Source organism: Silene latifolia, chromosome 3, assembly GCF_048544455.1.
Source record: "Silene latifolia isolate original U9 population chromosome 3, ASM4854445v1, whole genome shotgun sequence".
Taxonomy (NCBI): Eukaryota; Viridiplantae; Streptophyta; class Magnoliopsida; order Caryophyllales; family Caryophyllaceae; genus Silene; species Silene latifolia.
This window is the reverse complement of record NC_133528.1, coordinates 118,035,126-118,059,475: the sequence shown is the minus strand read 5'-3', so window position 1 is coordinate 118,059,475 and position 24,350 is coordinate 118,035,126. Positions and strand designations below refer to the sequence as shown.

The 24,350-nt window shown below is 44.4% G+C and overlaps 1 protein-coding gene and 1 non-coding gene across 3 annotated transcripts; both read right to left on the bottom strand.

The window, feature by feature from the left end:
* Positions 1–344: 344 nt before the first annotated feature.
* On the bottom strand, positions 345–4,104 carry LOC141647906 (DAR GTPase 2, mitochondrial). Of its 2 annotated transcripts, none has more exons than XM_074456276.1 (8): positions 3,690–4,104; positions 3,495–3,596; positions 3,291–3,368; positions 3,044–3,176; positions 2,654–2,724; positions 2,314–2,410; positions 1,312–1,508; positions 345–586 (listed from the first exon to the last, which is right to left on the bottom strand). In XM_074456276.1, the coding sequence occupies exons 1-8, from the start codon at positions 3,840–3,842 to the stop codon at positions 350–352; spliced, it is 1,068 nt and encodes a 355-aa protein (XP_074312377.1). In that variant the 5' UTR covers positions 3,843–4,104; the 3' UTR covers positions 345–349. The 2 variants fall into 2 exon arrangements, with proteins under 2 accessions (XP_074312377.1, XP_074312376.1); XM_074456275.1 differs by having other exon boundaries at positions 3,044–3,194; positions 3,690–4,101.
* A 17,685-nt stretch (positions 4,105–21,789) lies between these two features.
* LOC141650310 (small nucleolar RNA R71) lies at positions 21,790–21,898 on the bottom strand. Its single transcript, XR_012546351.1, has one exon. It is a non-coding gene; the product is annotated as a small nucleolar RNA R71 (small nucleolar RNA).
* Between the last annotated feature and the right edge of the window lie 2,452 nt (positions 21,899–24,350).

Sequence of the window (24,350 nt, the reverse complement as noted above, 5' to 3'; positions counted from 1 at the left end):
ATTTTGAAACATATCTACTCAAGTCTTAACAAACTTCAGTATATAGGTCCACTTCTGTTTTTGATCATTTCTTCAACTATTTTACTTGGGTCTAATCCAAAATCACTGGGTTGGTTTTACAAGGTCTGACTAAAGGTCAAGACTTGTTGCTGCTGCCATCGAAAAATGAAGCTTCCAACTCGATATTCCCACAAATATTGGAACTAAATTCACAATTAACACCACTCGAATGTACTCTTTCCTTTCAGATAAATTTTTGTACGTTTGTTCAAATTTCCTGTCATATAACTTGAACAAACGTATGAAAATGGCTCGAAAGGAGGGAGTAGTAGTAGTTAATGAACAGAATTTACAAGTTGTCTAATATGTATTGACCGAGCCTTCCAGTCCTGTAAAGGTTGAGTAATTTTACAGCAACTTTGTGATCAATATCCTCGTCTGACCCTTTGTGCACATTGAAAGCCTCCCTCAAACTTAAGAACTCTACCTCTATGAGCCTCATCATGTCCTTTTCTTCATGTAAATTACCTTTGAAGGATGATATGGCTTCTGCCAGGCGGCTACGAACAGATAACACAACGGAATCCTGTGTAAATTACTACAAACATCAGCACTCGTTGACTGTTCAACAGTACCAGAGGGGATTCAAGGCAACAATGACTAAAAAGTTATTTCAAGATTACCGACGGAGATTTTGTTACATGTGAGACATAAAAGGCAATACATATACTAAATGTCTATATATAAAGTTTCTCCCCTTCTTTTGTCATGTAGGCCGCCTCCTTTAGCTTTCCTAGCTTATTAAGTATCAGGTTGGCAAGGGTCGGACATGAGAACGTATTCCATACCCATATCCTTGATGTTGGACACGGCACAGCCTCAAAAGAGATAAATGTAAATAACACAGATAAGTCACCATAGTATGGGTTGGCCAAAACAATATACACGGAGATATTCATATACAACAACATTACGTCAAAGTCTCAAAAGCTCAAACCTATATAAGGGTTAGGGGGTGAAGTAAGCAGCCTTACTATGTGTTAAAAACACAACAAGGTTGTTTTAATGACCCATTATAAAATCTGTGTCGAGATTTGCATCCTTCAACCTCTGTTCCACAATACGAAAAGGACGATCAGTTTAATGAAATATTTTATTTTACTCAACCGTGTCCTAAAGCCAAAGTATATTGAACCTTCGGCTCCATTAGAAATGAGGCTATGAGTGTAACCGTGCTGTGAGGGGAAAAAAAGAAGAAGAAAAAACAACACGATGCGTATATGTGGCACCTTAATTAGCACTGAACTTTACCTTAGTATGGTCAGTGGAAAAATCTTTTGTTTGAGTCTTATTTGACACCGGCTTATCCGTTATGTCATCTTTAACTAAAGGTGCTTCCTTGAATGTAGATAGCTTCTCCCATTTATGGTGTTCATTACTTAGATTTAGGATGGAAAGGAATAACTGAGCAAGTAATTTCTCTCCTACTAAACTGTCTCCAATAGCACCTGCAACACAGAAAAAGAAGACTCAGAAACAGCAATTACCTCTCAGGGTTCTGAAGGTCAGAATATCTACCCAATAAATCAACTATCACTGTCCAATTTACCTAAAACCAAAGCAGTCGATCACTGAATCAATATTCAGGTACTCGCGTCATCACTACAAGAAACTGATTATTTTCTAAGCAATTCTTCACAATATTGCCCCTGTGCACAAATAGTCATGTTTGGTGGGTTTACACATGGTACATGGGTACACGTGTCTTTAATGTATCATTTTCAGATATCTCAGTGTAAAATCATTTTCCAAGAGACTTTCCATAGCTCATCATCGATGAGAAATCAAACGGGTATGTTTTCGGGTCAATGATTAAGAGAAAAAAAGGCATTTCAAGTCTTTTGGGGTCAATTAATGTTATGTTTTGTCGGGTCATTTCGGGTTGGGTGATCTCATATCGGGTCATTTCGGGTAGGGTCTGTTACGGGTCCATGAAAGCTCGGGTCATTTTCGGGTCGGGTCTGGTCAAATCGGCCTTCGGGTGTCATTCAGGTGAGGCAGTTTGGGTCGATTTCGGGTCTCGGGTCAGCCTTTTCGGGTCGGGTTTATTTTGCCAGGTCTAGGTACAAGTGTCTTTAATGTATCATATTAAGGTATCTTAGTGTAAAATCATTTTACAAGAGACTTTCCATAGCTTATCGTCGATGAGAAATCAAACAGAGGTTGTTCAGAGAAAACCCATTTAATATGTGTATAGGTCACAGTTATACAGAAAAATGGAATAAACCCCCATTCAAAGTTAAACAGATTTACCTGTTAGAGCGAGTTTTGCATAGACATTGCAGTCACTCATCTTTGGAGGCAACAAACCAGGCGTATCCAATATGTAAATGCTAGGATGGCTTGCAATCTGGAATTTTAATATGTAAGTTCATGGAGTGTATGGCCCTATTTCACTTGTCATAGCCACAGGAGCCAGCACCAACCTAAAATATTTTATTAATTGAGGGCTAGGCAGGGCTAAAACCTTAGCTTATGTCTGGCCCAAATTAAAAAGTCGGAGCAAGACGGAATTTCAAATTTGGAGTAAGACGGATAGGCCGATAGGGTAGGTCTTACGATGAGCCATATGATCAGCTCTAGCAAAAATTACCTTTAGGCTGCTGATACTCTTTGTCTCACCAGGAAATGGGCTCACTACCGCATGCTTTAATTTTCCTTTCTCTGAAATAAGAGGAAGAATCTTAATAAGCAACACAATGTCACAAAAAATGACAGATTTATGCTACTTGGACCTTTCAATTCCGCTGCATGTCATGTGTCCCAGCCCTTCAACCTTTGGACACGAGATGACACGTTGACACTTTATGATAGTCATAAAACATGGAACTTTTTCACAAAATACTAGTGTCCGATGAAATTCAACAGCATTCATATTAAACACTTGCAGTCCAGTGGAAGTAACATAGAAATAATGTCATTGTGCTACCAATATGATGCTAAACTGTTGTAGCAGACGAGCAGAATATAAGAGTAGGAATACCTGCAGCAGAGATGCGTCCAATTTGATGCAAAGCATTGGCAAGGGCCGACTTCCCAACATTAGGAATTCCACACAACATCATGGTTATGGTATTTCTTTCACGATCAGTTTTCCTCAAAGATCTGACTTGGCCCTGGAGAAAGTTGATGAGCTGGATACAAAAATTTACAAATGAGTACAAGAGTGACACTGTTTGGTTCTCCATGTAATCTAGAGAGTAACATTGCGGGTGGCGGAGGAAAGGAACCTGTTGAATGCTCTGTTTATTGTGCGAATTTACACCACAGGTCGCAAAATTTCGACTTTCAAAATGCGTCATCCATTCCTAATACATAGATAAGTGTGTTATAAATACAAAATGGTAGTCATTCTGTTCTAATCATTTGTTTGCCTTTGACTAAAACACAGCTCATAAAGAGAAAAAAAGTAGAGTAAATAAACGAGTTGGGACCTTAATAAGGGAAGGAACGGCAAGGTCGAGCTTATTGAAGACAATAATGCGGCGAGACGTAAGTGAGGTGTTGAGGATGTGAGATTCCGAAGACAAAGGAAGCTGTCATAGATAAATTTGATTAGAAAACGGAGATGGCAAATGATCAAACAAGTGGTGTGCAAAGACAATGTAAGACAAAGTTGATGGTGATACCCGGGCATCACGAACGTCAACGACAAAATCGACAAGAGGAATGCGCGCGCGCATGGCATGCCAGGCTGCTGCTGCCATGACCGGTGTCTTTGTATGTCCGGCCTTATTTATAACCACACTACCTATTCGTTGCGCCAACGTACTACTCATCATACTGCTCACTTCTAAATGTCAGATGTTTTGGATGCTTCAATTGTTGCTCTCCTATCTCCTCCTATATTTGATGCTATTGTCATTCTCATTTTAACAATCCATTTGCGTTAAGTTGGCATCCTTGAATGTTCTTGCCCACTTCTAAATCAAAATTCAAATTCACAGGACTCTAATATCGGATGCACAATATTATTCTGCGCAGTTTTATTTGCACTCGTATTGTTTAGTGATTAAGACATGGCAAGCGGGTCATTCCGTTCAGTTTCCGTTTAGGTTAAATCGGTTCGATTTTGATAAGATTGACTTTAGTTTTGGTTCTAATTGGATTTCGATCGGGTTTATTTTGGTTAGACAATTTAATTAGTTTTTGTTATTTCGAATCGAGTATGGTTCGAGTCGGGTCAATACCAATTCAGTTGAGTTTTGGGTCATGATTTTCTTTAGTTGAGCGTTAAAAAAAAAAGAAGCTTAAATGTACTTATACCTTTTAATTTGAATGTAATAACTCATAATACCATTAGTAAACAAAGAATGAATGAAAAACACCTAAATATGAGTCTATTTGTGAGAAAATAAATATTTTTAATCAACAGGTCAATCGGTTCAGTTCTTAACGATTGAAATATATTCAGGTTCCGGTATCATTCAATTATATTGAATCCAATTCAGTTTTGATTCGATTCAAATTGAGTCGGGTCTCCGCCTCTCGGGTACTATTCAGGTTACTCATATCAGGTATTTGATCGGTTATTAATTCAGGCATTTCGATCGGTTATTTAGGTTGAGGTTTACTTTGCCATAACTAGTGATTATCCATCCAAATCATTATTATGGTTGAAATCCGGTTTTTCTCATGTTGTCGCTTATGAGATAGGCAAATCGACTCTGTGGCACTGGCTTAATTTCAGCTCATGATAACAATTTAATTAGTTTTTGTTATTTCGAGTCGAGTACGGTTCGAGTCAGGTTAATATCGGTTCAGTTGAGTTTTGGGTCATAACTTCCTTTAGGGTTTTTTTTTGTCAGGGAGTACCTAACATTTAAGGTCGTTTACACCAAGATACCTAACATTTTTTACTTTACCCAGGAGTACCTAATATTTATGTTTTGATTGTCACGTGGTACCCAAGGCACTTTGCCATTAAAAAAAGTCAAACTCCGTCACTTGTAATAGAGCTTTATAATTAATTGTTACTTTCCTCTTTTTTCCCTTTTACATTTCCATCTAAAAACAAATTTATTTAAACTCATCTCTTATCCACCCACTTTGATCCTCCCTCCATTCTCCATAACCAATATCATTAACTTCTAATTAGTAGCCTCCTCCTCCCAAAACCAATCAATCATCATCAACCACCTGTTAATGATACACAATCTCCTAAGTCAACAGTCAATGATATCTCTCAATCATCCTCTCCATAAATCAAGGAACAAATTATTTAGTTGTTTAACTTAGGCATATATCTCGGCTGTTATAGTAGGTGCATATTCCTTGACTTGTATTGCTTGATTTCCTCCATATTTCATGGAGCATATCTTGTATATTTTAGGTAGTTGTTACTCCTTGTAAATCCTATATAAGCTCACTGTAATTCATTTGCTATCATCACAATTAATAATATCACAACCTTATACTTTACATGGTATCACGATCCTCCTCGATCCGACCCTCAACATTTATCATCGTCTTTGTGTTCACTGCGATCACCCTATCCATGACATCCAACGCGAACGCCCTTATCCCAAACACCGACGAACCCTCAAAACCTCTCATATCACTCTCCTTCCGCACGTGTACCAAACTGACCGCCAATACCTATCGATCTTGGCAATTCCAAATTACCCGTCTTCTACAAGGATACAATCTTTTCTCGTACCTTGATGGAACCACTTTACCTCCTGCCAAAACCATCACACCCACCACCACTGACGCCAAACCTAACCCTGACCCTGTCCTCAACCCCGCGTATCACACGTGGTTCCGGCAAGACCAAATAATTCTTGGTGCTCTTGCCGGTACTCTTGACGAGTCAGTGTCCTCCATCATCCTCGACGCCACCACCTCTTACGAGGCATGGCAAACCCTAGCCACCACCTACGCCAACCCGTCGCGAGGGCATATACTCCAAATTAAGGACCGCCTTCGTCACATAACCCTTTGCGATAAATCCATTTCCGAGTACATGCTCTCCATTACGGCATGTACCACCCAATTAGCACAACTCGGCAAACCAATGGATGCCGAAGACATCACCACCCAAATCATCAATGGCCTCGACCAAGACCTTTATAAATCTGTCATCGATGCCGTACGTGCACGTGATAGTCCCATATCATTCGAAGCCTTTCACGAAAAATTAATTCAACATGAATTAGTTGTTAAAAACCAAACACCTGCTACCACCTTTCCTCCTTCGGCCCACGCCGCCACTGCCCGCCCATACCACACCTCCAACCAAAACCGCTACTCCAACCAACACTCCAATCACTCCACCCAACCACGATCCAACTACTACACCAACAACCAGAATCGTGGCTCCTCTACCAACAACTCTCAACCCAAGCCTTTTAAAGACCGATGCCAATATTGTCGTTCCTCCCACGTTATTAGCGATTGTCCCGATTTCAAAGGAGACTATCCTAACGTTGTTTTTCCTCCACACCCTAGCAAACAAAATCGACCCTATGCCCCCACCGCCACTGCCGCCACCAACCCCACCTTATCCTATTTAATTGATAGTGGAGCCTCTCACCATATTACGAATGACCTTAGCACACTATCGATGCACGCTCCATATGACGGACCCGACGACTTGATTATTGGTGACGGTACATCCCTACCCATTACCCATATTGGTTCTTATTCTATCTCTACTCCTACTTATAAACTCATTTTTAATAATGTTCTTGTTGTTCCTCTGATTTCTCGTAATTTACTTTCCGTCTCACAATTTTGTAGAGACAATCATGCTCTTGCTCTATTCTCACCACACTCTTTTTGTTTTAAGGAAACTTCGACGGGGGACAATCTTCTTCTCGGCCAGTTCAATAATGGCTCGTACGAGTGGCAACCACCATCATCTCGGCCCTCGGCACACACGGCCAAACTATCCAGCAGCTTGTGGCACACCTGACTAGGACATCCTTCTCTTGCAACCTTAAAATTATTAAACAACGATTTCAATTTTCGCATTTCTGATTTTCAATATTGTAGTGCTTGCTTAGTTAATAAAAGTCACAAGCTCCCCTTTTCTGATTCCACCTTAACCTCCCACGCCCCTCTAGACCTTATTTTTTCCGATGTTTGGACTGCCCCCGTCCCATCTCACGACTCATACAAGTATTATGTCATTTTTGTCGATCATTTCTCTCATTATTTTTGGCTATACCCACTTAAAAAGAGATTTGAAACCGAAGTCACGTTCATTCGCTTTAAAGCTATTATAGAAAAATTCTTTCAAAAACCCATAAGACAATTTTATTCCGACAATGGGGGGAGTATAAGAAATTAAATCCCACTCTTCTAAATGACGACATTACCCATCTTACTTCGCCTCCCCATACACCCGAACACAATGGATTCGCCGAAAGACGACATCGACACATTGTTGAAACTGGGCTCGCCCTTCTCACTCAAGCTAAAATGCCCAACACGTTTTGGCCATATGCCTTTTCCACCGCCACATATCTCATAAGTCGTCTTCCGTCACCTACCATCAAAAATCAATCACCTTACAAAATTCTCTTCGATGCCCACCCCTACTATCACAAACTTCGACCATTTGGGTGTCTTTGCTATCCATGGCTCCGCCCATACAACAACCACAAACTCGAACTAAAATCCCAACCCTGCATCTTCGTTGGTTACTCAAATACACAAAGTGCCTATCATTGTTTTGAACCCACCACGAACAAACTATACACATCTCGTCACGTCCGCTTTATCGAAACCGAATTTCCCTACCTTGAGCTCCCACGTACCTCTCCATCGACCCTACCCTCTCCAGACCAATGGTGTGATTTAACCATTCCCATCATTCTTCCACAGCCTCCTCTCGTTAACACCCCCTCCTTCCCAACCCGACCCCACTCCCAACCCTGCCACGCCTCAGCCAGCGCCCTCCCCTACCCCCTCGACACCCCAGATTGCACAAAGCCCACCTCCCAACACTCCAACTACCGTACCCTCTCCACCCCACAACTCACCTCCCCCTCCCCCACCGCCCCCTCCTCCACCCGCCAACCGTGTCGTCACTCGACTGTGTAACAATATTACAAAACCAAATCCGAAGTACGCCAAAGCCACCACTCTGTTACCCACTCACACCACCCCAACCACCACCAAACAAGCCCTCATTGACCCACGCTGGCGAGCTGCCATGATCGATGAACACCAAGCCCTCTTACGCAACCAAACATGGACCATTGTACCGCGAAACCAAGCCCCGAATATTGTTGGATGCAAATGGGTATATTGCGTGAAATACAATCTCGATGGTAGTATTAAACAACACAAAACGAGGCTCGTTGCTAAAGGTTTTTATCAAAGGCCCGGTATCGATTACTCGGAAACTTTTAAGTCCCGGCATTAAACCCACCACCATTCGTCTTATATTAACTATTACCGTCACTCAAAAATGGCACCTTCACCAACTCGATATTAACAATGCCTTCCTTCAAGGCCGACTCACAGAATCCGTTTTTATGACCCAACCACCCGGTTTCACTGACCCAGAAAACCCGACTACGTTTGTAAATTACACAAAGCAATATACGGTCTAAAACAAGCCTTGAGAGCTTGGTATACCGAACTCAAAAACCACCTTCTTCATTATGGGTTTCGAAATTCTATTTCGGATCCCTCACTCTTTATCCTCTTAACATCCCAACATCGACTATATGTTCTTGTCTACGTTGACGACATCATCGTCACCGGTCCAAACAAAACCCACATCGCTACTTTCATTTCTCAGCTCTCTCACAAATTCTCTCTCAAAGATCTTGGTCCCTTATCTTACTTCCTTGGCATTGAAGTAACACCCACCAAAACTGGCTTACACTTAAACCAAACCAAGTACTTGTCCGACCTCCTTCACAAACACATCTTTCAAGATTGTAAACTTGCATCCACACCCATGCTCTCTCATCCTCCCCTTATAGCTGAACTTGCCAACCCCATTGAAAACGAAACAACCTATCGAGCAAGCATTGACAGCCTACAATATCTCTCCTTAACACGACCCGACATCGCCTTTCCCGTCAACAAATTAGCCGAATTCCTTACTCACCCCACCTCCACCCACTGGACTGCCCTAAAACGTCTCCTTCGATACTTACAGGGCACCCTTCACCTCGGTATCCATCTTGCCTACTCGTCCCCTCTTCGCCTTCATGCTTTCTGTGACGCGGACTGAGGAGGCGACCCCAATGACTACATCTCCACAACTGGCTATATCGTATACTTGGGCTATAACCCTATCTCATGGTCCTCGAAGAAACAACGAGCCATATCCCGTTCATCAACCGAAACCGAGTTTCTTGCTATAGCCGACACCACCTCTGAAATTTTATGGCTCCGGTCTCTTCTTCATGAACTTGGTGTCACTCATATCCCCGCACCTGACATTTACTGTGACAATTTAAGTGCCACACACTACTCCGCTAACCCGTTTTTTCACTCCCGTATGAAGCACCTCGCCCTAGCTTTTCATTTCATCAAAGAACAAGTTCGTCATGGCATCATTCGTATACAACACATAAATGGTAATGACCAGCTAGACGACACTCTCACCAAACCACTTCATAAACCTCGCTTCATCGAATTGTATTCCAAGATTGGTCTTCGTCTCCGACCGTCCATCTTGCGCGGGAATGTTAATGATACACAATCTCCTAAGTTAACAGTCAATGATATCTCTCAATCATCCTCTCCATAAATCAAGGAACAAATTATTTAGTTGTTTAACTTAGGCATATATCTCGGCTGTTATAGTACATGCATATTCCTTGACTTGTATTACTTGATTTCCTCCATATTTCATGGAGCATATCTTGTATATTTCAGGTAGTTGTCACTCCTTATAAATCCTATATAAGCTCACTGTAATTCATTTTCTATCATCACAATTAATAATATCACAACCTTATACTTTACACCGCCTCCAACCACAATCAATCTATCATGACTTAGGTTGACTAGGAGGAGATGATAGGTTGACTATAGAGGTGAAGATGAAGTTGGTGGTTAACACGGCTGTCGCTACCCTATCAAAAATAAAACCAACTGGCTCTAACTAATGCAGCAGAGGCAAGTCAGGTATCGTATCCACAGGGAGGCGGTTACTATCTACTCGCTATTCTAGTCTGTCTATGGTCACAATTTGGGGGTTTGAGCTGATTTCTAAACTAAAAGCAATAAAAATAGTAACAAGGCAAAAGTGAAAGGGATTGCGAGGAAATATAGAAAGAGATACTAGGATGTCGGTTCACCATAATATCACACAAATCAGTTAAAATTAGGTCAGTCGGTCTGATGTGCGAAGGGTAGTGGAAATGTCCTCTCGATCCGCTATCCGCCCTAAAATACTACTAACTTAGCTCTCGCCCTCATTAGTGTAGTCTATTGTTCATAGCAGGTCTATTCATTCCAATCTCTCGATCTAGGTCTGAATTTAACCGGGTTAATTGATTCAGTTGCATGCATTCAACCTAATAATTACAATTATATTGCTAATGAATCAATTCTCACAACAAACCTCCTAAACCAAATATCGCATCATCGTTATACTACCATGGTTCCCCTAATCCTAGCTGATGGGGCATATTCTGCACCCGCTGACCGAGTCAACACATCGAGCAAGGTCAAAGATAAAAGACAGCAAGTCAACATATTAACAGCCTAACCGACATAGCCTGTCGGCCTGTCACTTGGGTCTCGGTCTCGGCAACTAGCCGGCCGAGAGGCATATCCGCGTACTCACATCCAGTCCCCTCGGCATGGAGTCAACCAGGCCCGCCGGCCTGCCATGGGTCCCTCGGCCGAGGGTAAGACAGTCTTTCCACCTGCTAGCCACTTGGCCACTTGGCCACTACGTGACAAAAGGTGAAAGTCTATAAATACTCCACTTCTCTCATTGAGAAAAGGATCCCAAAAACTAACAGAAAATCTGGTATAAACTCCCTTATCTCTCTACAATATACTTTGCCAAGTTAACACACAACTTATCCCTTTAAGTTTACTAACTTGAGCGTCGGAGTGAGTACGCTCGGTACCAAGCCGAGCCCTCAGTTTGTTCATTTTTACAGGAGAGAGCGAAAGGAAGAGACAAGCAAAGATGTCATTCTACAAGCTAATGGGCACAAACGGCACCTGAATGAGCTATACCAAGCCATCAACTTTGTGCCCAAAACAGCGACCCCCGCTTCCACAATCCCCGATATAACCATTGGGAAGAAGGACTACGAGGGAGTCGTCGCTCCGCACAGCGACCCGCTTGTAGTCCACCTAGACATAGCCAACCACTTGGTCAAAAGGTGCCTGATTGACACAGGCGCCTACACAAACATCATGTTCGGGAGTGCTATCTCAATCTCGGTCAAGATTGGAGACCCGAGCCCCCGCACTAACCCGCTATACTGACTTCTCCGGGCCGGCCTGGTACCCCAGGGTCAATCGATCGCTCACGGTTATGTTCGGCCAAGCGGACGCGGCCAAGAATTTTTTATCTGAGTTCGTGGTCATTGATGGTTCGTCTGCCTACAATGTTCTCATAGGCCGAGTCACTTTGAGCGAGGCCGATGCAGTGATGTCCATCCGGGCCCTGACATTGATGTATGTCTCGGACCGGGGGGAAGCGCAAAAGCTCGTCTCAAAGGACGAAAGAGACGAAATAGTCAATGTCCAAGTATCGGCCGGGGGTGCAACATGCAATCCCTCAAAGTGGCGAAGAAATCGGAGAAAGGGAAGAGCCCATCCTTACGGCGGGAGGGCGAATCGATGGACACCAACGTCGGCATGGTCGAAGGAGCCGAGACCGAGGAAGTGGAAATTGACCCGGGCGCACCGTAATCGCTTCGGTGTCGGCCGGAGCCAAAATTCATAGCCGATCTCCTAGACCTGCTGAGGAAGAACAAAGATGTCTTCGCATACTCGGCCGCCGAGATGCCAGGGCGTGAGCGGAGGTGATCGTTCATAAGTGAACGTACTCTCCACCGCTCGCCCGTCAAGCGAGAAGATGAGGAACTCCTCGGCCGAGAAGGATGAGGCCATCAAAGCTGAAGTAGACAAACTATTAGCGGCGGGCTTTATCATGCCTTGTACTTACCCTGAGTGGCTAGCCAATGTTGTAATGGTGAGGAAATCGTCAGGGGCGTGGAGGATGTGTGTTGATTTTACCAATCTTAATAAAGCGTGCCCTAAAGATTGTTATCCCTTGCCTCGAATAGATAGTTTAATTGACGCAACGGCAGGCTACACCATGCTAAGCCTGCTAGACGCCTTCTCAGGGTATCATCAGGTGTTTATGGCCGAAGAAGACATGCCTAAGTGCGCATTCATCACCGGTAACGGCGCATACATGTATAAAATTATGCCGTTCGGTTTGAAAAACGCTGGCGCAACTTACACTAGGCTGGTGGACAAAGTGTTTCAAGATCAAAAAGGGCGAAACATCGAGGCTTACGTCGACGATGCTATTGTAAAAAGCAAGTCGACAAATGAGCACTTGGCCGATTTGAGCGAAACATTTTGTTCACTAAGGAAATATAAGATGAAGCTTAACCCAATGAAATGCAACTTCGGTGTCCGGGCCGGCAAGTTCCTCGGCGTGCTTGTCAGCGCCAGGGGAATTGATGCCAATCCAGAGAAAGTCCAAGCAATACTGGACCTACCGGAGCCGAGGAATCGAAAAGAGGTTATGATGCTGACCGGAAGGATGGTGGTCCTCGCCCGCTTCATCTCTCGGTCGGCCGACAAGAGCACTCCTTTCTTTAAAGTGCTGAAAGGGAATAAAGACTTTAGCTGGGGAGGAATGAGCACGACTTTCAAGCAAATTGAAAGCCCACCTTCTAACACTTCCGACCCTGTCCGGTGCCGACGCTGGGGAGACGCTATATCTATACTTAGCGCTTACCTCGGCCACGGTCGGTCGTAATCGTCAGGGAAGAAAATAAGCAGCAACACCCAATTTACTTTATCAGCCATACACTGCTGGCCGCCGAAAGAAATTACCCGCTAATCGAAAAAGCAGCCCTCGCCGTCGTCGTTGCCGCAAGGAAACTGAAACCCTACTTCGACGCGCATCCCGTGACGGTCTTAACCGACCAACCATTGGAGAAAGCGTTAGAAAAATTCGAAAAATCCGGCAGACTTATCAAATGGGCAGTGGAGCTCTCCGGCTTTGGCATTCAGTACAAGCCGAGACCTTCGATAAAGGGGCAAGCACTTGCAGACTTCCTGGCTGAGTGCACATATCAAGAAGAATCACATCCCGGCGTGTGGGAAGTGTATACCGACGGGTCCTCCACGGCGAACAGCTCAGGAGCCGGCATCCTTATCACCAGCCCTAACGGAGACGAGTTTGAGTACGCCTTGAAGTTTACCTTCTCGGCCTCAAATAACGAATCCGAATATGAGGCGGTGATAACTGGAGTCGAGTTAGCTAGAGCTGCCGGGGCGGAACACATTGTGTTGAAGACAGACTCGCTCTTAGTAACTAATCAAATCCGAGGAGAGTATGAGGCTCGAGACGATGGGATGGTAAGGTACCTGGAAAGGGTAAAAGCTGACACCGCAAAATTGAAATCTTTCCAAATACAGTGCATCCCCAGGTCTGAGAACAACCGAGCCGACGCTCTCTCAAAACTTGCCAGTTCAAGCATCAAAAATGTCAGTCGAACCGTGCTGGTGGATATCAGAAATGCTAAAAGCATCACTGAGACCGTTGGCATGGTGGGCGACATCGAAGCCGAGACGACATGGATGACTCCGATAATAAAATACAAGCTTACAAAAGAGTTACCGGAGGACCGCATTCTCTCTCAGAAGATAAGAAGGATCGCCGCAAGGTACTTGGTGTTCGAAGGAGAATTATACAGAAGGTCCGTGATAAGACCACTCTTGAAATGTGCCGGCCCAGCCGACGCGAAGCTTATACTGACAGAGATTCACGAAGGCATCTGCGGACACCACATGGGGGCGAGAACGCTAGCCCACAAAGCTCTCCGAGCCGGCTACTTCTGGCCTACCATGCTGAAAGATTCCAGACAAAAACCAAGAAGTGCAAGAATTGTCAGATGCATGCTCCGGTAATACATGCACCTTCCTGAGACCTGCAACCGGTACTTAGTCCCCTACCATTTGCACAATGGGGGATGGATTTACTAGGACCATTTCCGACGGCCTCCGGAGGAAGGAAGTACCTGATCGTCGCCGTTGACTACTTCACCAAATGGGTCGAGGCTGTCGCGGTACCTGCCAAAACCACGGCGGCCGTAAGAAAGGTGATTTGGGAGAACATCATAACTCGTTTTGGGTTACCCCAAGTCATTGTATTTGACCACGGCCGAGAGTTTTGGAGTGACATGGTGATGAATTGGCTGGAAGAGCTCGGTATCAAATTCGCATACTCCTCTGTCCCACCCCCTCGGAGCAACGGCGGCGAAGGCGGCTAATAAAACAATATTGAACGGGTTGAAAAAGAAGGTTGAAGATCTAAAGGGAAGATGGGGTGATGAACTACCGGCGTCCCGTGGTCACTTCGAACCACGAAAAGAAGCAACAGGTGGTACATCCATTCCACCTAGTCTATGGGTCCAAGCCGTCCTGCCAATTGAAGCAGCGGTGCCGACATTCAGAACGCAAACCTTTGACCCAGTCGAAAATGAGGAAGGCCTGAGAGCCTCCCTAGACCTGGTCGAAGAAAGTCGAGACACGGCACGGCTCAACTTGGCAGTCTATCAAAACCGAATGAGAAGAGCATACAACCGTAGGGTCCACAAAAGGGACTTAAGAGTAGGAGATCTAGTCCTAAGAAAGTCGACCGCAACCAATAAAAGAAACATCCATGGTAAAATGACGGCCAACTGGGAAGGACCCTACAAGGTAGTGGAAGAAATGAGGCCGGGGACATACCGACTGACAGACATGGAGGGAGTGCCTCTAATGAGCCACTGAAACACAGACAACCGTAGAAAATATTTTATATAGCGGCGGAGGTGTCCGAGACCGTTGTGGGCACCCCAACGCGTGATTATATCTAATGAAGAGTGATCCAAGTTTTCCATCAAAATGAAGAGTCCCCTCCGTAGTCGTACCAAGGTAGACGCCACGGCCAAAGCCGGGCAGTCACGAGTAGATGCCACGGCCAAAGCCGGCAAATACTACAATGGCGATTGATACTCGCGAAAGCGACCAACATGCTTAGTAGACGCCACCGGGCAAATCACTACAAATGCGGTTGATACTCGCGAAAGCGACCAAACATGCTTAAGAACGTATGAGTACGATTGAGAACGCAAATCTGATCGCCCGCCAATCCGGGAGTGGCGGAGGAAGCGATCAATATGTCTATAGATACGAATCTTTGTCGAGCCGTAACCTCGATTGCCTTGGCCAAAGACGGGAGTGACGGGAAACGACCGATCGCTAACATGTTCACAACGGCAGTTGGGAAGCGCAAATCCGACCGCCTCGGCTAAGACCGGGAGTGGAGGAGGAAGCGACCGACATGCCAACATGTTTAAAAACGTTTAAGTACGGTTGAGATACGCAATTAATCGCCTCGGCCAGCCGAAGGTAAAAACGAAAAAGCGCTCAATATGTTAAAAACGTAAGAAGACAACTCAATGGAGAATGAGATCAAAGCCTCGGCCAAGCCGAAGGCAAATAAACAAACTTTATTGAAAAATGTTTACAAGGCAAAACAAAGTCGACGGCCGTCCCCATAGGGATAGCCTAAACACAACCTACCAAAGTTTATCAAAAAAGAAGGTACAACAAAAGGTTACAAACATAAGACTTGAAGCGCCAAAAGGATGGCAGGGAGGAAAGGCTCAATAGTTGGCGCCCGAACAGCTGAAGTTGTCAGAAGGGCCGGGTGAATCTGGTGACGACCGCCCGTCTCCCTATGCTTGTTGCTGCTCGCCACCGGCAGCAGTAGCAGCATCACCAACGGTGGGCGGCCCAGAGGAAATCTTGGATGCTTCACTTGCCTTTGCCCTCTCAGCCTCCTCTCTGGCCTCCTTCACCTTAGCATCCCGGGCCGCCTTCTCCGCAGCCTCCTGAGCGGCCTTCGCCGCCTTCGCCGCCTTCGCCTCATCCGCAGCCTTGGCCTCCGCAGCAGCGGCCTTCTCATCCAGAATCCGGTCAAAATCTTGCCACGGGAAGGAGCCTTCAGGAAGGAGCTTTTTAATTGCATCCCTGGTAGCATCTTCAGCTTGGTCCCGGTACCGGGCACACATGTCAGGGATGATGACGGTCTTCAGCGTCTCAATATCCTTCTCCCTCTGAGCAAGGATAGCCTTTGTGCTCTTATGCTCCTTCGCCTCAGCCGAATGCAAGGTCTTCCATCTCTCCTTCTGCTCAACCACGACCTTATAGCCGCCCTCAAATTTGTTCCGCTCCTCCCGCAGCTTAGCGGCATCAGCCAGCGCAGACTCAACCTTAGCCCTCTCGGCCAGGACCAGCTTCTCAGCTTCCTCCTTAAGCTTTCGCTCAGCGAGGAAGTCCTTCATGGCGGCCTGGAAGTCCTTCTTCGCCCTCTCGGCCTCCTTCTTAGAAGCGGCAAGCTCGAGCCTAAGCCGTTCAAGCGCAGGGGCAGCTTGAGCCATGACCTTTTCTTGCTCCATAATATGAGCGCCGGCTAGTTCAGTCCACTTCACCAGCCTCTTGGACAACCTTATGCCTTCCGCCCTAAGCTGAGCGGGGGAAACCTTCTGGGATGAGGAGTCGACGGTGACATTTGATCGCCCGTCTGTACAGGCTGCTTCTCCAATTGCCGTTCAGTGAGAACGACAGCCGGCGACGGCTGATCTACAAAAAACCCAGACAAAGCATCCATGTCAACATTCATTGACATGTCAGAGAGCCTGTCATCAGGAACGCCTAAAGAACCTGCTAAATCCAAGCCATGGGTTAGATCCGTACCAGTTCTGGCCTTCTTGGACAGAGGGCCGGCTGACCCCTTTTCTTTCCCTGCCTCGGTAACAGCAGCAGCAGGCGTTGCTTCCTTCCTCTTATTTGAAGGAGGAGGACACTCAAGAACGGTGACATCCTCGTCGACATTGACGACCACCTGATCCTTTTGGACTGCGGGGATTGGAGATTGAGTGGGAGTTGGCGTCGTAGCCGCCGTAGACGTTGTTTTTGGTCTCCGGCGCGGCACGTTACCGCCAATCTCCGCTTAAGTCGCCGTCACATCCATTGCCTTCATCGCCTGCTCCATAAGCTCGTGCGGGCCGGTCTGCGATCACGTGGCATGGCCTTAGGATGCAGCTCAACAACTCTCCCGCCCTGGTCGAGTCCCAACTTTTTTAGGATAGAGACGGAGAGATCCCGGCCAAATCGATCTGCAAGAAAAAAAGCAAGAGTTAAGTAAAAGAAGTAAACTGGGGCAAATACAGAAGCATAAAAAGCAACGGTGGGCCTTACACCGACCCCACTCACCCTGGCCGAGGGCCGGTATGAGGCCGACGTGGCAAAGCGGCTCGTCTTGAAGGACAATCTGCGTCGGGGGCATCCATCCCTTCGGCGTGCCATCCTTCTCAGCCTCGAACAGGCTCATTGCCCGCTCTTCGTCCTCCTTAAGATAGACCTTCTTGGCGTCCATCTTAAGCTTATTCCGGGAGACATATCTATCATGCTCCCCCTGATTCTCACACCGCAAGTTGACGCGGCTCGAAAGGACCGGGCGGTGGATAGTCCTCCGGCACCTCAACATATACCCACCGCCCCTTCCAGTCCTTGCAAGATGTCGGCTTGGAAACGGTGACGTAACCCGGCTCGGTCAGATCTTTGTACCACCCCGAGCCGCCTAGGGTAGTCTGCCGAAGATGGTGGAGCCGGCGGAAGAGGTTCACCGTTGGGGCCTCCCCTTTGAAAAGGCATAACCATACAAAGCCAATAATAGTCCTAATGGCCAACGGATGCAGTTGTGCCACGCCGACGTTCATAGCTTTGATTATGGCGGCGACGTGTTCATTAAGAGGAAATCGGAGCCCATACTCCAGATGTCTCATGTACACGCCGATACAGCCTTCGGGAGGGCAACAGACCACCTGATCACCCTCAGGGATAACAATTCTATACTCCCTGTCGAAGGAGTAATGGTCTTCAACAAGATCAGGCCCGGAACAACTAGCGAACTTGTTCGTCCAAACACGATCAGGATTGATCGAGCAGGCTTCGCCGTGCCACGAATAACGCGGACTCTCTGAGTCGGATTGGGTCTCTTCATCATCATCATCATCGAAACCCTCCAAAAATTTCTCCTCAATTTCAGGAGAAGGCGACTTCCGGCCCCCGAACCCTATCGGGGTGACAACCAGTGGCTCCTGTTCATCAGGATGCGACGGTTCGCCCCCCGGAGTAGAGGTACTAGGAAGAGCATCAACAGCAGACATGGTGACAACAATTATTTAAACAAGTAAAAAGTTGGGGAAAAATTTGTTTGTTTACCTTGGAAGAAAGTGTTACGCCGAGTAACGCTTTGAAGACTAGAAAGAAATTTCTTCGAAAAAACTAGAGAGAGGAAATTTTTTGAGAAAATGAAGTTTGATGGCCAAAATGAGGGGCTAACTGCTCTATTTATAGAGCAAAGCCCATTCAGTGGACCAATCAGAGCGAAGCCCATGAAGCGTCCACCAATCAGCACCAAGCCACGTGTCAAGCATGCAGCCACGGAATGTCAATCGACATACAGTAACAAATCTTCTTCGATACGCTCCTTGGTATCTACTTGCTAACGGCCAGCTGATCAACCAAGCTTGGCAGCACCGGTCGGGGGCAATCAAAAGCACACGGCATCCTCAACCCTGGTCTCGGCCAGCGCCATTTTCTTTTCCACATTGGATGTCCATTACACAACCATGTGGAGGGGGGATATGGTACGGCCTGAACAGAACCAAGCCGAGGAAGAATTTCAACATGCGCAGAATACGCTCAACACTCATCGAAGGTCCATACCACGGCATAGACTATGCTGGGGGCAAATTGATGGGGCATATTCTGCACCCGCTGACCGAGTCAACACATCGAGCAAGGTCAAAGATAAAAGACAGCAAGTCAACATATTAACAGCCTAACCGACATAGCCTGTCGGCCTGTCACTTGGGTCTCGGTCTCGGCAACTAGCCGGCCGAGAGGCATATCCGCGTACTCACATCCAGTCCCCTCGGCATGAAGTCAACCAGGCCCGCCGACCTGCCATGGGTCCCTCGGCCGAGGGTAAGATAGTCTTTCCACCTGCTAGCCACTTAGCCACTTGGCCACTATGTGACAAAAGGTGAAAGTCTATAAATACTCCACTTCTCTCATTGAGAAAAGGATCCCAAAAACTAACAGAAAATCTGGTATAAACTCCCTTATCTCTCTACAATATACTTTGCCAAGTTAACACACAACTTATCCCTTTAAGTTTACTGACTTGAGCGTCGGAGTGAGTACGCTCGGTACCAAGCCGAGCCCTCAGTTTGTTCATTTTTACAGGAGAGAGCGAAAGGAAGAGATAAGCAAAGACGTCATTCTACAAGCTTAAGTGGACATAAATCCTGCTCCGGAATTACACCCGGAACACTAGCATTAAAGATTTAGCTACGCATAAAAGTAAATAAAACAAGAACGAAAGATAGGGCAAGAACAAGCATGATGAAGAGATGAGCAAAAGAGAAATAACATAAAAGAGAGAAAGGAAATTACAAAGAATGAGATCCGGAAAGTGAAGAGCCAAAAGTAACGTTGAACAGTACAAAGAGCAGAGGAAAATCTGAGATCCTCAAGTGTGTGAAAAAAGAGTGATGTATCACTTTTATATACACTTTTATAACTCCTTTCATGATGTTTTATATACCGTTTCCGTACCTCTTATGTCATTTATATGCCTTTTATAGTGAATTGTCGATATTGCCGCTGTTTTATGTTTTAATGCAGAAATGACGCATTATGAGGTCAATCGAGCTAACATGAGCATTGCGGTTATGGCATAGTGGAATACACGAAGCATGGCACGAGAAACGAGGGAACTTGAAGATAAGAAGTGAAGGAAAGAAGAGAACGAGCTGTGAGGATGGTTCCTCGATCGAGTGCACTGAAGCTCGATCGAGTAATCGTCCTCGATCGAGTAACCCGAGGCTCGATCGACGATCCTATTTTGACGGATTAATTTCCGTAATTTCCTAAAACACGTATTTTTGCAATATAAATTCTAAACTCATAGGATTTATTAGGTTACGCTTTTATTTTACTTTCGAACGGATGGAACTTGCTTTAGCTTTGATACTTTGTTCTTACTCTTTCCATGTTGATTACTACGGTATTAATCATTCCTCGTTACTTAATTCATTCAAGTTTTATGCTCTTAATTACTTGTTCTTATTTCATATCGTTGATCATGTCTTCAATCATAGTTATTGTTATTGTTAGATCCAACATGAGTAGCTAAATCCCTCATCTAGGATGAAGGGGATCTAGGTAAATTAGACAGGGGAATATTAATTGATTGCTAGTAATATCGCATGGATCATCGTTTGATTATTGTTCTTATTCAAATTAATTGATTTAGGCCTGAATTGATAATTAGTGTAGCGAATTAATACTTTCACCGATAGGGTTAGAATTAATATAGGCTGCGATAATCAAATAGATTGTGTCTAATAATAGCGATTGCATGTTAGATTTGATCTAAAGGACATAATAGAATTAATCAATCTTGTGACTTTAGATGATTCGATTGACCTAGTAATTGATTAAGAATATCCCCATATAATTGACCTAGTGATCCGAAAATCCTAGACCTTTAATATTATTGTCATACATATTTTATTCACTTGCTTTCTAGTTGATAGATAACAAACAAATCAAAACCCCCAAGAAAATGGTTCCCTTCAGATGATCTAAATATTAGCAAACTGATTATTACCGCCTCCCCGTGGATTCGATACCTGTCTTACCACTAGCTATTTTGTTAGTACTGAGATAGATTTATTTTGATATTGGTGATACGACTTTAGCCTTATCAAATTTGGCGCCGTTGCCGGGGAGGCAACAATTTTCTTGTTTGTTTCTGTTTATTTTGTCTTTTTGTCAGGGAACTTAGTTCCTTGAGACCGTTCTCACACTTTTCTTGTTAGTTTCGTCTATGTTTAGGTCAACTAGGCCCGAGATTCTTCCATAAGATCCCAAACCAGAGAAGACTTTTCGCTACAGACGGAAATTTCAGCAAGAAGTGGGTCAAGTAGAAGACTTGAGTATACTTGACATCGAGACGGAGCACTCTATTATTTCGGAAGATCAGTCCTGCGACAAGGACGCCCTTTCCGACCTTGAAATGCCGGTTGAAATTCACGTTCCTGAGATTACCATCATGCCTACTTTAGCGAGTCACTCCGATCCTACCTTGGATTCTATCCCAAAAGGATTCAAGCTGCCTACTACTGATAATGGCACCTTCGAAATTCGTCCATCTTACATCGATTTGGTGGAGCGGAATTTATTTAGAGGAGCAGCTGCTGAAGATCCTGCGACACATGGAGAAATTTGTCACTTATTGCTATTCTATCCCTTTAACAGCTGGTGTGACGCAAGATCAGGTAAAGCAGGTGCTCTTTCCCTTTTATTTGAAGGATGGAGCTGCAGAATGGTTGAAAGACTTGGATATGGCTGATCAGGGAGTAACGGACTGGAATACTCTAGCTCTTGCTTTCTATAAGAGGTACTTTCCACCACAGAAGACCAATGCTTTGAGAAATCAGATTACTAGCTTTAAACAGACGGCCACAGAAGATTTGAATGAAGCGTGGGTTCGCTTGAAAAGATTAGTGCGTTCAGTCCCCCATCATGGTTTTGAGAAGTGGTTTCTTTGTAACCAATTTTATAATTGGTTATATGATGATCACCGTGGTTTATTAGACTCTTCAGCTAATGGGAGATTTCAAGACAACACTACATCTGATGGCGCATGGAAACTAATTGATCAGATTTCTACTCATACTGCAAAGTACGACAATCCAAGGGGAAGTGTCCGTGGAAGTGGGGGAGATAGTGGAATTGCGGCACAGCTGGATGCTCTTCCTGCCCAAATTTCTGAGATGAAGACTACCCAATCATTGGGTAATATAGAGAGGCTTCATGCTATGAGTCAACAACAAGAGGAGTCTTGTTCTAGATGTGGATTAGACGGTCACAATGCAGCTGAGTGTTTGAGCACATTGGAGCAGGTTGATAGTAGGGAATTGCCGTCACTTCCCAATCAAAAACAATTTATAAATTACCCAATAAAAGTAGTATTTATTCGGGTGTCGAACACAAAGATGGCGGGGGTGTATACTTAGTCCGTTTCAAGTCCTATTTTAGTCAAACAAAAGTAAGAGGTTGATTAAACTGTAAACTAAGATGCAAATAAGAAATAAAATTAAACTAAATGAAATTGTTTTTTTTAATTAATAAGGGGAGGCTAAGGTCTTTGGGTTCACAAAGGGCAATTAGGGGGAGAAACAAGGTCTAACAAGAGAAGGGTAATAATAGTGGTCAAGGGTTTACGACTAATTTCTTAGTCACCTTAAGCTCCTCAATAAGTTGTCACTTGATCGAGATGAATTAGCTACAAATAAAGCATAAAGACTACCCAATAGCATGAGCACCAAGACGGATCGAATGCATCAAAGAGATGTTCTAACTTTCATTAAAACTCATCGATACACACTTCTAAAACTATCTAATAGCACAATGCACCAAGGTAAGCCAAACATGTTAATGAAATGTCCAATTTTCGTTGAGGCATTTCCACAAACACTTCAAATGCATTAAGAGTAGATACCACATAATCACCCAATTCAAAAGGTTAACAACCCAAATTCATCCCCTTAATTGCCCAAATTCCCCCTAGACCCTAGATTAGACTACTCACACATGTTCATGGGTGAGAATTCAACAATAAATTGCAACAAAACACAAGTAAACATGATAAAGATTACTACTTTAGATGAATAATGATTAAACAACATAAGAAATGTAAACTAATGAAGTAAATGTAAACAAAAGATGAGAATTGTACCAACAAAGAGGAAAGTAGCAAGCTTGGATAATAATGGAAGAATGAATTTCTTCAAATCTTCAAATACAACCAAAAATACTAATTGTAAACTATTGAAAAGAGATGAACTTGGATAAACTAGAGAGCAATTAAACTAAAATTAAGGAAAGATTGCAAATTTTATTGAATGAAAATGAGAAAGGAAATATTAGGTTTCTTGAGTTACAATATAGAGAGAATGATGGACTAATCTAATTTTCTATCTAATTGGTAGTTGGTAAGGTAAGGTAGTAGGTGTGTTGGAGTCTTTATACTAGTCTAATTAGTAATAATAATAATACTAATAATAATAATAAACCTAATACTAAACTAATGGACACACACCAAATGACACGACCATCCATTAATTGAAACAAAACAAAAACAATCAAAAGGAGAAAAGGGGCAAAACGAGACAACACGCAAAGATCGCAGCAAATGGGTCTCAGCCGGCTCACCGGCCGACGGTGTGTGACCGGCACAAAACCCGCTATAACTTTGAGGTGAAATTGATAGGATTTAGAGCCGGTGAGGGTGTCGGCAGACGGTTGACCGTCTGAGAGCCCTTTGCTGAATTGTTGCGGATTGAGAGCTGGTGAGGCAGCAGCCGGTAGGCCGGCTAGGAACCATTGGTGATGAATTAATGAATGCGAGGTGTTGATGACGATGGAACGATGATGGTGCGTGGTAGTTGTTGCTGCTGTTGTCGCTGTTGGTGTCGCCATGGTGGTGCAGATTGACTGGTGATGACGATGGTGATGTCGGGTTGAATAAAGACGGGTTAGGTTGTTGTATTGAATTGGTGCAGGCGGTTTGATTTGCAGGTAGGAGACGGGTTGATGGAGATATTGATGGTGATCGTTGATGCTGCTGCTCGTTGTTGTTGATTTCGAATTGATGAATAATGGTGGTGCGAAAATGGAGGAGCTATGGCGGGTGATGAAGGTCGAATTGATGAAGACGATGGTGACTGTATATCAGTATATGGTGAGTTGGTCATGTAAGTTCTTTATACTTAATATGCATGTTTAAATTACTGAAATAAACATACAATAAACTGAAAGCGGAAGCGATAAATTAAGATCGAGAATTAGAACCTCCAGCCATTGCTTATGGATTCTGAATGACTTTAAAAACCCGATTATATAACCCGTCTCCGATGTAAACCCGTTGCCGTAAAACACCGTATGCTTTTCTTACTGATTTCGGTTCCAAACCCTCCTTT

Bases quoted from the DNA above. Each gene is read 5' to 3' on its own strand.
- LOC141647906 (XM_074456275.1), bottom strand. From the start codon at position 3,842: ATGATGAGTAGTACGTTGGCGCAACGAATAGGTAGTGTGGTTATAAAT. The intron at 3,195-3,290 runs GTTCCTTTCCTC...TTTTGTATCCAG, and splicing joins ATAAACAGAGCATTCAACAG to CTCATCAACTTTCTCCAGGG. The intron at 1,509-2,313 runs GTAAATCTGTTT...TCTGTGTTGCAG, and splicing joins TGCAAAACTCGCTCTAACAG to GTGCTATTGGAGACAGTTTA.